This window comes from Photinus pyralis, unplaced genomic scaffold, assembly GCF_008802855.1.
Source record: "Photinus pyralis isolate 1611_PpyrPB1 unplaced genomic scaffold, Ppyr1.3 Ppyr1.4_LG5, whole genome shotgun sequence".
Taxonomy (NCBI): Eukaryota; Metazoa; Arthropoda; class Insecta; order Coleoptera; family Lampyridae; genus Photinus; species Photinus pyralis.
Window position 1 is genome coordinate 8817418 of NW_022170596.1, and position 13870 is coordinate 8831287.

Genomic DNA, 13870 nt, shown 5'->3' on the forward strand with positions numbered 1-13870 from the left:
TACCTTTTTTTGAATGCCGACTGATAAGTCTGATCCTGAACCGATATGGCGCTCATTTGAAAGAGCTTGGAGCAAGGATCCCGTGCATACCTTTTGTTTTGCTCGATTGTTTAATTTATGTCCCTGGGATTCTTCTCAAAATCTGTATTTTGGCAGGCGAAAATGCGCAATTCTTATTTATGAAATTACTTCAATTAAATTCTATATGCTGGCAAAAAAGTAAATCTAATAATTTCAAAATAGGTTTTGCGCATGCGCAATGCTAACTTTTTTATTTATGAAGTTATTTAACAATGAAATTTTATATGTAAACACTACGAATATCTGGAAAAACAAGTAAAACTAACAATGTTTTCAAAATATTGTTTTGTGCATGAGCAATACCAACTTTCTTATTTACGAAAGCTTTACATATAGACATGCTTCGGGTTCGAGTTGTCCCAATTTTTCTGGTTCTTCCATTTTTTTTAATTCTTCCATTTCTTCTCTAAACTGCAGCTTTCTGAGATGCTTCAGACTCTTTGACATTCTTTTTTGATGTCCTCGATTTGGGGGTTGTGTATTTAAGGGTCCGAGAGAGTGCAGCATGTAAGTATGGGACTATTTTTAGATCGGCGGCGTCAGCACGTATCGGTTGAAACCCATATGAAATATAGATTCCGCTTCTGCACTGCTTATGTTGGTTCCGGTACCGGTTTCTGTTATGTGGTTTCAGTAATTTTTGGTTCCGGCTCCAGTTTTTCACGTTTTTAGGTTCCAACATAAATAAACTTAGAAAATATATACATTCATAAAGAATATGCTCGCCGCGTGCATTTCGGCGGGTGGGTTTAATTTTTGCGTTTCTGTACAATAGCGTACGACTATCCACGAATTGGTTGGCTACAGAGACACTTTCTACTGCTTTCAAAAAATTGGTGTTGAGGTTATGTTGAATAATTCAGTTTAACCGTTTGTGCAAATTATTTTTTATAACAAATTATGTCATTCAACGTTAATTACGATTCGTATTCAATTGCAAAAGTGACCCCGTTACCTGCCTTACCACCGCCGACGATCATAGATGATACTGAGAATGAAAACAAACCATTTTTCTGTAAGGACGATTTTCAGGGAAGCTCTGCACTTATATCGCTTGATTACAGGCGAGAAAACGATAGGGGGCATATTGGAGGGTTCAAAATACGTTTGGAAAGCGAATGGATCGCAATTCCGTTTGTTCGATTCGGGAGGCGGAATTAAAATTGCCTCTTGGAATTTCGCCGTGGCAAATCTAACACAAGAGTCTAGGGTGACGTGCGTTGCCGAATTTAAAAGGTGCAAGAATAAGCTTCCCTTTTTAATAATTGGGTTGGAGAATGGCTGCCGTGGACAGATTTGTATCTTTGATTTGGTAGGATCGAGAGTTTTAAAAACCATCGATTTAGATTACATGGTGAGCACTTGTGAATTATAATATTTTGCGTCTGTGTCTGATTAAGTAAACCTTGCATAATTTACGGTAGTAACACTTACATTTATTATAGGTTACTTGTATATGTGTTATCGACAGAAGTGGTCATATTTCTTTATTAACAGAAGCTCTAGATGCTTTCGATGGGATAGTCGCAGTAGGGACTGTGAAAGGAAATGTGTATCTACTTGACTTATGCCAAAGTGAATATGAAGAAGGTAACATTATCGAATTGGAATGCTCGCAACTGGTTATAAATGTGTTTGTAGCATTGCAGAATGTGGCATACGTTACGGACGAGGTTAATATTAGTGAGGTCGAAATTTTGTACCCCCTTGAAATACATTCAGTGGACGTGGACAGTTATCGATGCTCTACCAACAATAGACATTTATTGCTTCATTTAAATGGTACGCACGTTGATTTACCAGCCCAAATTTGTACCTGAGTTGATTTTAGCTGTTACGGACAATGTGGAGCATTTTGTTTTGAAAGGACCCAAAGGTGTCAATCGCCTTTTTGCTGCAAAGGAAGAGGTGCAAGTGAGTGCACTCCATTACTGCTCGCAGCTGGGATCTTTGCTTGTCGGATATAATTTTGGTGCGTGGCAGTTGTGGGATTTTGCCAATTTAGAACTTGTATACACTTCATCCGTTCATGAAGAGAATATTCCTGTATCTCATTTTGCAGTCCAGGTAGTCACTCCCCGTGTAGGTGCATTTAAATCGTTCATTCTCCACAGGAGCCTTGCGATGATCCACGAGCTTTTTGCTATATGTGGGCTGTATACAGTCACACAGAACCGTATCAACATGCAACACCAGTTGCTGTTTTGTACGCATTAAATTATGAAAGTAAGTCGGTTCATTCCAAGTATGGAGTCCTGTATAAGGTAAGCAAGATTGTACTCTTATCAGTTTTAAATCAAATTTAATTCCATAGAATCTACAATCCTGTACAGTTCGGTTTCAAATTACTCCCACAACTGATAACGAGAATGGAATGAATCCCACTCAAATTGCTGCCAACTGTATTCGTTTGCAGGTGGTTAATAAAACCGTATCAAAACACTCTCTAAATGGACAGGATGAGATTATTACAGTGTGCTTTATCATTTGGAACATATCTGGTGGACGAAAACCGGAAGAATGTAAAACGTACTTGAATTTATTTGATTTGAATCAATGGTACAAGGAACATATGCCAAGTAAGTTATACTGCATTCATTATAAGAAGGTAGTAGATGGCGCTGTGTTTGAAGATAAATACACACAGGAAAAATATAAAACGGCACCAATTTATTGTAAAGTTCAGCACTGCGAACAGAAATAAACCTTTGACAATAACAGCTAATGACACTTCGGCAGTTTAGTTGGCAACATAAACTACCACCTTACAAAATTCACCAGTCATTTTATGTTTCATTGTAATACTGACTCATGTTTTAACCAATCACAGTGAAGGTCAAAGCTTCCCTATGCTTTCTACCGCCACCTTAAGGTGGTGTTTACATTGAAGAATTTGGAAATCACTCCCCGCACCGCCCGCAATATTAGAATAGTGTCGCTATCCACCACAAGATTCCGCTACCTACCTATTCGAACGTAAAAATAAACAGATAAGGCGCAACTGTCGAGATAATAATATACCGAGGACGATCGCTGTAATTTGATATCTGTAATTTATAGAACTGGGTTTTTAGCATTTGTATTCAATTCATATTCCGCTTTCTCGGTTGCTGACGTTTACCGCGATTAATTTCGTTGTAATTAATTGTATTACCAAGTGCTTTATCTTCCCAAATAAGTAAAAATACCTATTTTCTCTCAAAATAATAAATTGACCTTGTACGAAATTGAATAGGGAATGTCAAAAATTATCGCAATTTTCTTTGCACCCTCGTTTAGGCATGCGCCGTCTTCGGTTAGGAATTTTCGAAAAATTGGAAAGAATAGTTGTGTCTGCTACATCCTATATGAGTAACTAGGATGTAGCACCGAATTCTACTATATGCACTTAGATCTCAAAAATTTGAAAATGGTATAAGTTCTTAGCGCACCTTAGCAAAAATTTGTAAATAAAGCTGTAAATAGTTTGGTAAAAACATTTCGTTCAACAGTGCATTTATTTTAATAATTCCGGGCTGCGGCGTATTCCATTTCATGCTCGTGAGCAAATTTTTGTACTACCTACTAAAGTACTAACCATTTCATTTTTAAACCTTTATAATTAAATAAATGAATTAGATTATAGACCTATAATTATAATTCATTGCAACCTCATGAAGGATATCTACGAATCGAAGAACTAGCGAAAATTTTGCAGGATTACATCAGCCTCTGTATTATCTAAATCCAATATTCTATTTCTAAATTGACTATCATGTCATTATACTCGTAAAACAGTTATTAACGAACTCCTAGCGAGTTTAAAATTTTGCGGTGTCTGTCCGTCTGTCCGTCCGTCCGTTAGCACGATAAGTCATAAACGAATGGACCGATTACGATGAAATTTTGCAGGTGGATTCTTTATCAAATTTGTAGATCGGAGTTCGTGAATTGGTATGTAGACCAAAAAATAAAGTAGGCCCTTTTGACACCTCCGTTAGTTATGAACCGAATTGCATGAAATTCAATATGCGCATAGCTTTAACCATATAAAACACAATTTCAAAAATTGAGCCTAATCGATCAGCATGCACAGTGCCCTTTGCGCAGGGGCGGACTGGGTACTTACGGACCAGGTGTAATTGCATAGGTTACCGGCCAATTTTTTTGCTTCATTTTAAAGTATTCGTTTCTCGAAAATCAATTAGAATATAGTTTTTTTTAATTGCAGAAGAGAAACGTGTTAATAATTTATTAATGGTGCAAGAAACTAAATACAGCACATACTTATAAATAGTGCTAGAATGTTAATGACGTTAAAAATCAGCGAAAATGCAAAATAAAAAATGCAATTACGACAAAAATTTCGCAAAAAAGACAAAAATTTAAAAAGATGAGATTTTAAATAACAAATAAATTTATTGATGAAACTGAATAAGACGCAAAATTTCAGTGGTGGTTCATTTCCACTCTCTGCAAGCCAGTCGTAGAAACTAGGTATGTAAGGTACTGACTCATTTAGCGCATCCCAAAGAAATTTAATCCCTTTTAGTGGGCATTTGTTTGTGGACGACTTAAGCACGTTCCAAGAAAACGTTAACTAGGCATTTAGCTTACAATGGCGGTTCAGTGGTAGAGAGTTGGGCTATAAATCCGGAGGTCGGGTGTTCCAACCTGGGTTGAGGTGAATTTTTCATCTGTGGCAGAGATGAGAATTAGACCTTCTGCAGAGACACCTCTAAAAAGCATTATGCGGGTCACTCTGTAATTGGGCGGAAACCTGTTGAGGGCCCAGAACAAGAGAGAGATAATAAATAAATAAAATAATAAAACGTCTGGCATAAGAACCCATTGACGATAATGCTCTGTTGTAATGTAGGTAATATGAACTTGAGAGAGATATATTCTGTTTGGTCTATTTTTTATTTCATATCATGAAATGCGAGTATAGGTACATAGACCGGGAGATGGTGACACTTTTTGTGGTGTGATTTGCTACAAGTATGGCGACCATTCAAAGGTTTAATTAAGTACTCCTCAAAACGAAAATGGTGCTAACTCTCTGGGAGTGGGGCCGTTATTGCGTGACGATTGTTTAAACATGTCGGAAAATTTTATGATTTTGGACAATTTGCTACACAAAATTCTTTGGATTTTCTGGTAGTCGGTGACAAAACAAATTACGGAAACGAAACGCCATACTTTTCCGGTGGGCCTTATACCCCGCCATACTCATTTGAACGTGTCGATTGTTTTTTCTTTTTTTGGGTGATTTGCTACAAGCTCATTTTTTTATGAGCATCAAGTACTCAATCAGTCATTCACGAAATTCAACCTGCCATACCGCAGCGACGGGCCCGCATAGCCGCCATACCGGCACAAAGATGTCATTTTTGTTAATCATTTGAGGGATTTGCTACACCCTATACATTTTTCCACCAGTTATTTTTATAGTCAGAAATAGAAATTTCGATACGCCATACCTGTGGCATGGGCCAATTATGTATAATATTTTTCCAAAAATGTAAGAATTTTCGGAAAATTTGGGCGATTTGCTACAGTATGGCATCAATTTTTCGTGACAGTTTGAGGTGTAATAAAAGTAAATATCAAGTTTCAAACATGAACTCCGGGCCAATCTTGTTTTATCACTAGTCGCTTAATATTCTCCGCCCCCTCGAACCTCTTAGTCAAGTTGTAAAGGTCCCGGTCGGGGTCGTTGGTTTCTGCATTGCATTCAATTGATCGCAGGTAGTAGGTAGCAGCTGCCGTCAAGTATCTGAACACCCAGTGTACATCAATTTTGATAAAATTTTAAGGCCGTCCTTCAAGACAAACATAATATAATACAAAAACCCATTGTTCTATCACGCGTGTAATAATTGCATAAAAACTATTCAATGCAATACTGTAATAATGCAGTAGGTAAATAATCCCAGCTTCTGCGGACAATCCGTTGTTGAGCTATAAGGGAATATACCCGCCCGATTACGATAAGATTTCGAGGAGGAGGGATATGGTTGGTAGAAGAGGTAGAGACTTTTAATTAGAATACAATGAGAGATAAAATTAATGTTTAACCCTCCCCCGGCCCCGTTGCTCACTGATCTCGAAAAAGAGTCGCGCGGGAAAGTTATAGTTTGTACAAACCAATTTATTTTGATGAGACCTTTCATTAGAATACCGTGAAGGGTAGTACATGCCCCCCCCCCCCATTTTCTAAAGCTTAACTTGGCACCACTAAAGGCATGCATATGCATATGACATCACCAATGGATATATTTCTTGCAGACGTCTCAATCGCCCTTTGTGAGTACCCTATTCCGACAATCTGTTCTTGAGGTATAAGGGAATATACCCGAACACGATAAGAGGTCGAGGCTATGGTTTGTAGAAATTAATTCCTGTCGTTGAGCCCTTTCATTAGAGTACCATGAAGGATAAAACTAGTTCCACTCCCCCCCTCTCCACCCAGTACTTTGATTAGAGGACAGAAAGAAGGGCAGTAGTTGGTAGAAAACGGAAAACCGCTCCTTTCGTTGAGACCTTTAATTAGAATACAATGAGAGATAACATTAATTTTTAACACCCCCCTCCCCCTCGGGCCTCGTCGCTCACTGATCTCGAAAAAGAGTCGCACGGGAAAGTTATACTTTGTACAAACCAATTTATTTCGATGAGACCTTTCATTAGAATACCGTGAAGGGTAGTACATGCCCCCCCCCCTCCAATTTTGTACAGTTTAACTTGGCACCACTAAAGGCATGCGTATGCAAAATCTGATACCAATTGGTTATCGTATGTAAAAGATATGCACGCTTTACTTTGAAAAACAGCATCTCAGGAAATAATTCGTATTTCAATAATACAATACAATATCAAATATCAAATTAAAATTCCATGCGTCCTACGTACGAAATTCAAATTACGTACTTTCATTGAATAAAATGTACTTTGCCCTCTAATGACGTGAGCGACCTCCCTCTTATAATTGCTAAACTGTGTAGCATAGAATCGCACCCGATAACGATGAATACATTTGGAGATCATGGCGTTACCGTGACGATGTGCCTTGGCTCAATAGATGTCGCCAAGAAATTTTCTTTCCACAAAAACGGCCTTTAGAGTCAACATTTTTGATTGAAATAACATTCATTCAAATATATAATGTTCAGACATTTGCATGAAACAAAAATTATTTAGCTAATTCCTGTACTTACACTGTTATTTAAGAAATAAGAATCTTAAAAATTAGCCATATTTATCTTCCATTTTTATCCCACACTGATAACAATTTGTTACAAAATTTACTTCATTCACAAGTTTAAACCTTTAACTACAATCGATCGTTTACAGAAGGTCATTCTTTTACTTCGCAACAAAGTTATTGTGGAAATAGCAATGACACTTTTGTACTAGTTTACCATACATTGTAAACGCCACCTTAAGGCAAAAATGTTTCGGCATTTTTGCCAAATTTCAAAAATTTCCCCGTCGATTGTCGGTAAATAAGCACACATCAAAGGGCTGAAATGTTCGTCAAAAAGTAAACTTGTCGCTGATACACAATGCGTGCTTTGCAGAGGTTGCAATTGCGACCACCTTGAGACTTATTATGCGTATTCAAGAATATGAATCTGTTAATCTATGCACATTTGTGCATCAATTATTTATTATTGTATTGCGTGCTCCTGCTCGATGGAGTGGACGAACGAAACGGTGATCGAATTTCTAGAACTGTACAAAAAGGAACCCATAATATGGGATGCCGCGAATATTTTACATAAAAATCGAAATTCTACAAATTCTTACCTCCATCGTGAAAGCAAAAAGTATACATACTAGCGCAATAAGTTTGAAGTTCCCGTTTTGATTTGCCATTTGCCAAATTTGCACATGGTACCTATATACCGAGGTATATACCCATACTCGTGATGTGACGAGTAGCTGGACGAACAGTTTGGCGATTGACAAACATGTGATATTTGACAACTTTTACATGTCTGTATTAGCCGCCTAATAGACGTGTTTCCACTTAAATTGTAGGTTTACTTTATCGTAGTCTCATCCATTTCATTCAAAATAAAAAGCGCCAGATGTAAATATAGTCGGAAAATCGGCAGCTTTATAAAATTTGACATATTTGACCGCCCCTCCCAACCTTAAGCCACGGGATCTCGTTGGTAGACATAACTTTTTCTACATCACTATGTACCTATTAGGATACTTTACACAAAAAAGCTAGGTAACGATAAGTCACTTTTTTCCGTAGCCAGCTCTTAGACTATGATGAAATATACAAGTGCCGTTTTATGATATACAGTGAATTTTTTTTAAATGCGAACATAGGAGTTTGCATGCAATGTAATTTCCCTATGTTCGATTTAAAAAAAAAACACATCAATCTATTGAGTAGTTCAAATGAGTAGTAGATATACAATTGACAGCTGTCACATTTTTAAAAAATACTTCCGTCCAATTTAATTCCGAAATCGGTTAGGTTACTGCTTAGAATGTCAAGGAGGACACTTCGAACATTTATTGTAATTGTTTTCGGTATTTGTTTTCTTATTTTCCGCGCACACCTCATAGATTGATGTGTTTTTTTTTAAAATCGAACATAAGGAAATTACATTGTATGCAAACTCCTATGTTCGCATTTAAAAAAAACTCACTGTATCTATTACAAACACCGTGTAAATTATCCCGAGAATCTTTCGGGGGTGAATCTTTATGGGGGTGAATCTTGTTGAGGCGAATTTTCTGGGGCGAATATTTCGAGGACGAACACTAAACACTATTTAATTTATTAACTGCCTATAACATCTGTTTAATTGTGCCATGTTGATTTTTTTTAGATTACCAACACCTGATTGCTTTCCTTCGTGGGTGTAAATGGAGTCTTGAACGAGCTAAACAAAAAATTGATGGTTATTACACATTTAAAACACTGATTCCGGAACTGTTCCGTGAGAGGGATCCTTTATCAGATGAAATGCAAGCAGCACGTAGGACCGGGTGAGTTTGTGACAAAAACTGTTTCAATCATCAATTTGAATTTCAGTTTGATTGCTCTCCTACCAAATGGAAAAGGACACGCTGGGCCAAGAACCCTATTCATAACTTTTCACGAGGCGATATCGGTGCTGACAACATGTAAAGCACTTACCTCTGCTGTTGACATGTTAATGATAGAAGACGACAATGCTGTTATTTCTGGATTACAAATAATAGCAGATTTTTCAGGGATTACTGCGGGACATTTGTTACATTGTACACCTGCGCTTATGAAAAAGTGTGCAACGTGCATTGAGAAGATGTATCCCATCAGAATGAACAAACTGATTACTATAAATACTCCAAAACCCGCAGAAGTAATATACAATACCCTGGTTAATCCGTTTTTGAGCGACAAACTTAAAAAGAGGGTAAGAGGTGTCACGACATAGCACTACCAAAGATTACCTACAAACGTTTTTTCAGGCTTTCGTTCTATCGATACAAGGCTGGAAAGAAGCTGTTGGCAATGATATACTTTCATTACTTCCCTTGGAATACGGTGGCGATAACCTACCATTAAACTTTCTTAAGGGTAAACTTACCACTAATCTCTTTTATTGTAATTCCTTGCTAAAAATTGGATTGTAGACGAATGGTCTAGGAAATTTAAAAGTTACAGGGACTGGTTTATAGAGGATGACACCTATTCATGCGACGAGACCTATCGATCTCGATACACATGCAGCAAAGATTTAGGAATGGAGGGATCTTTTCGAAAGTTATCTATCGACTAGTTTTTAATTAAATTTCTCGTTATTAAGTGTACAGTGCGATAGGTATAAATAAATCTGGCGAACCTAATATGAATTACATAATATGTACCTACGTGCGCGAAGTGCAATCAAATCTGTTTATCGTTTGTTTTAAAATGCTATACTAACTTTCCTAGTAGTCAAGTTTTATTACAATACACGTAAAATGGTAACTTGGTTAAATGAAAATTTACACATAGCCGTAATATCTTAATGTTTGCTTCTTGTAACATTAAATAAAAACAAAATGGTCTATTTAACAGCAAATTCAAATTATTATGGCACCCTTAATAGCCACTAAGGTGTTTTATGTGTACCTACTTTACAGGACGATGACCATTTTAAATCAGAGCGACCGAAGGGAGCGGGGTTTTAATGGGAAATTGGAAAATTCGAAACCGTTCGTGAGTTATCATGTACACAGACGGACGGACAGAAAGTCCAAAATCATTAACTCGCTTTTTGTCGTTCGTTAATAACTATTATTTGTGTCGCTGTCGGAGTTCTACGACGTTATGCCGTAATATTTCTAATGAACTCGTCTAAATAATTACCAGCAAACATAATAATCACATATTGCGTGACCTTATTATCTTAAATCAATGAGAATTGCTTAAAAACATTTAATCAAATATCAATTTGCAACCGTTGAGTTCTGTACGATAGGTTTTTATATCCTTTTTGGTATGAAAATTGAATCGCAAAAGGGAGAATGCAAAAAATGTAAGTGCTATTATATGTCATATAATAGGGTGCACTAATGATCACTGAGCGTGGAACTGAAAGAATTTTTTCAAAAAAAGCAAGCGTTTTCTCAAAATTAGGGAAATAACTTTGAATTTCGTGACGAGGTCCAGAAACGTTTTCTAATTGGGTGACTTTACAAGCGCGCTTCAAGCCCCACCCCCAAATGATCTAATAAGATGTATCGCGCCTGGAACGTTAATATGCGGAATAGTGGTTTTGGTTAAAGGTCTTGTCACTTGTGTACGCCAATTGATGTTTCTTACACATTCTTATGTTATATAAACATGAAACCGGGATTACAGAGAGGCGGCGCGCTTAATTTACCACAGATTGATGTGCCAATATTGTGCGATTACTACTCAGTGCTCACTGCTCAGTCATCTATCAACTTACACTAAAATGATCTTTACGGCAATAGAATGCAGTTTTTTTATACCTCTGATAATATAATTAACATGTAGCTGAACACCGATTTTTCTTTCTTTTTGTGGGTACCTACCTATCTTTTGAAACCACGTTACAAATATTTCGGGTGCCGTTGCTGTTGTATTTTGTCATAAGCAATTTTTAAGTCAGATTAACTGTAAACTTTAGCAGGTTTCATATCTTCCTCATTTCGTAAACTAAGGTTTATTGCAGGCCATAGTCATTGGCGATGTACGTCATATCACAGATTTAAATAGTATATTTAAATTTGTTGTCATATGAAGTACGTAGTACTTACCGGCCCAACACCGACCCTTGCGTAGGTACGTGACCAAAACTGCATAAATTTAATGCAATGTAATGTTTAGGTACATGACCTTTCTAAAAATAGTTCGTAAAGCGCAATGCAAGTTTTTCGTAAGTTAAGTAATCATCAGGCGGGATAGCAGATGATCTCTGCATTCACAAAAATATTAATTTATGAATTAACAAACGATAGGTGGGTATATAAATTTATTCCACAGCATATAGTTAACATTTATCGACATAGTATCGATTATTACTTAAAATGTAAAATTGGGGAGTAATATTAAACCGTAACGTCCTGTAATTAAAGTGAAAAAAAAATGAATTTTCATCTTTTCGTTAGCGGTGCGAGCATGTAACAAAACCTAAAAATGTGAATTCTCCCTATTGTTTGCATATTTACTTTCATCATTAAATATTTAATTTTTTATTCAATGCTTTCATGTAGTAATGTTGATTCACTTAAATCTAGAATTCTAGACTATCGTAAAGTTGTTTTTCTACAATCGATATCCAAAGTAGGCATTTGCGCTCGTATTTGACAACGCAAACGTCATCTTTTTCGAGGAATGTCACTTTGCCCCTTATAAGCGACAAAATAGAAAAAACGCTCGCTCTCCCAATTATTAACTATAAATCAAATATGCATTGCTCAGAGTATCCAATGACAACGAGTAAATGACATCTTTCATTTGGGCATAAGATTAAAATGATTTGAGTGAAAAATTTAAATTTTTGGAAATATGTGAACTGCTCGATTGTAGCAAAAACCTTGTGTGTAATTCGAGCGCAAATTGATTGTCGATTTCAAGAGATTGCCGCGCTCCTTCGTCGCGCGTCAACTGTCTCTTTTAATCGACAATATATCATTTTGCGCTCTTAATATACAAATAGCTATTTTCATGTATATCTATTATAATGTAGGTATTTGTAATGTATGGGATAGAAATATAAAAAACAAGGTACCTAGGTGAAATACTTATAATTGATATAATTCCAAATGGAGCCATACATAAATTTTAACAATTATAAAGTATTTTTTACCTACCTGTTTTTGTAATTCCACCAAATGGAGTACTTAAAGCAGGCCTTCCACGTGCATTCATTTCATCGAACTTGGAGTGTACACTCCTACAGACAGACCAAGTTCGAACGTGGAAGTGGTCATCGCGCAAAGTTTGCATCGTTCTTGGTGCGGAGCGAAGAGTTTTGCCAATCCTAAATTCTTGGCGTGGGGCGATGCTGGGCGCGCGCGTGGATGTGGTTGTCGCTCCTGGAGTTAAGAAATAAGTGAGATAGATTTACGCATTGTAGTATAAGAGGAACCGAAAGCGCATATCGTTGTTTTCGCGTGCACAATCGTACCTGTATCTGTATTTGTTCGCCAAGTTTGTACGAACCATGTGCGAATGTGGAAGTGGTGTTTCAACATTCTGTTCCAAGTTCGAAGACATGGCCATAATACAAAGTTCGATGAAATGAATGCACGTGGAAGGCCTGCTTAATACATCAGCAAAGTATGAGATAGAAATTAGCGCACAATAAAATTATAATTGAATTGGGCTATAAAATTCAAGGTTGTAAGGTACTTTAAAAACTGAATTTTTTGAAATGTTTTTCTTTTCGCAGAAAGTAGTGTCTCAACATGTTCACCTTTTATTCTTCTATTAAATTTCAGCAATCCACAGTGGGGTCTTCCGAACACTATGCACCCTAAAACACAATCCATACGTGCCATTTCCAATAGTAGGGGAGCTAGCACGAAATCCACTGAACGAGAATGATCAAAATTTTAACCGATGGAGTTCCATTTTGCCCTATCAGAGTATGCTAAAATCGATCGTCTGCCGTCTCAGGTCATACGACTTAAGACGCTGCGGGTACTTCTTGTGGTACCAATTCTGAAAGGTTGTTTTTCGAGAAAATAAGTTACCTATACACCAAATGAAAACGTTGATAATAGCTCTTAAAAAAATATTTAAAAAAATCGCGCACATTTGATAACTCCGTAAAAAAACAATTCTTAGTCGGTTTTTCACGAACTTTCTACGGATATAACTAGGTTACCGTTGGAAGAATGAAGCTGATTTTTTTTACAGACTAATGATAGGTACAGCCAATGACTATGAGAGTGTTTCTTTTTTAAATTTTTTCTCTAATTATAAGATATCTTATAATGTTAAGCTAATATGATAATCTTGTAATTAGAGACAAAATTTAAAAACGAAACACCGTTAAGTCATTAGTAGTACCTATCATGAGTCTGTAAAAAAAATCAGCTTCATTCTTCCAACGGTAACCTAGTTATATCCGTAGAAAGTTCGTGAAAAACCGACTAAGAATTGTTTTTTTACTGAGTTATCAAATGCGCGGGATTTTTTTAAATATTTTTTTAAGAGCTATTATCAACGTTTTCATTTGGTATATAACTTATTTTTTCGAAAAACAACCTTTCAGAATTGGTACCGCAAGAAGTACCCGCAGCGCCTTAAGTCGTATGACCTGAGGCGGCAGACGAT

General features: G+C 36.7%; 1 protein-coding gene across 2 annotated transcripts; it reads left to right on the plus strand.

Annotated features, from left to right (window-relative positions):
- The first annotated feature begins 8815 nt into the window (after nt 1-8815).
- On the plus strand, nt 8816-10140 carry LOC116171301. Of its 2 annotated transcripts, XM_031488070.1 has the most exons (5): nt 8816-9078; nt 9125-9216; nt 9307-9488; nt 9544-9652; nt 9709-10140. In XM_031488070.1, exons 1-5 carry the CDS (start codon nt 9056-9058, stop codon nt 9852-9854), a joined length of 552 nt encoding a protein of 183 aa, XP_031343930.1. In that variant the 5' UTR covers nt 8816-9055; the 3' UTR covers nt 9855-10140. The 2 variants fall into 2 exon arrangements, with proteins under 2 accessions (XP_031343930.1, XP_031343929.1); XM_031488069.1 differs by having other exon boundaries at nt 8817-9078; nt 9125-9488; nt 9709-10139.
- The last annotated feature ends 3730 nt before the right edge of the window (nt 10141-13870 follow it).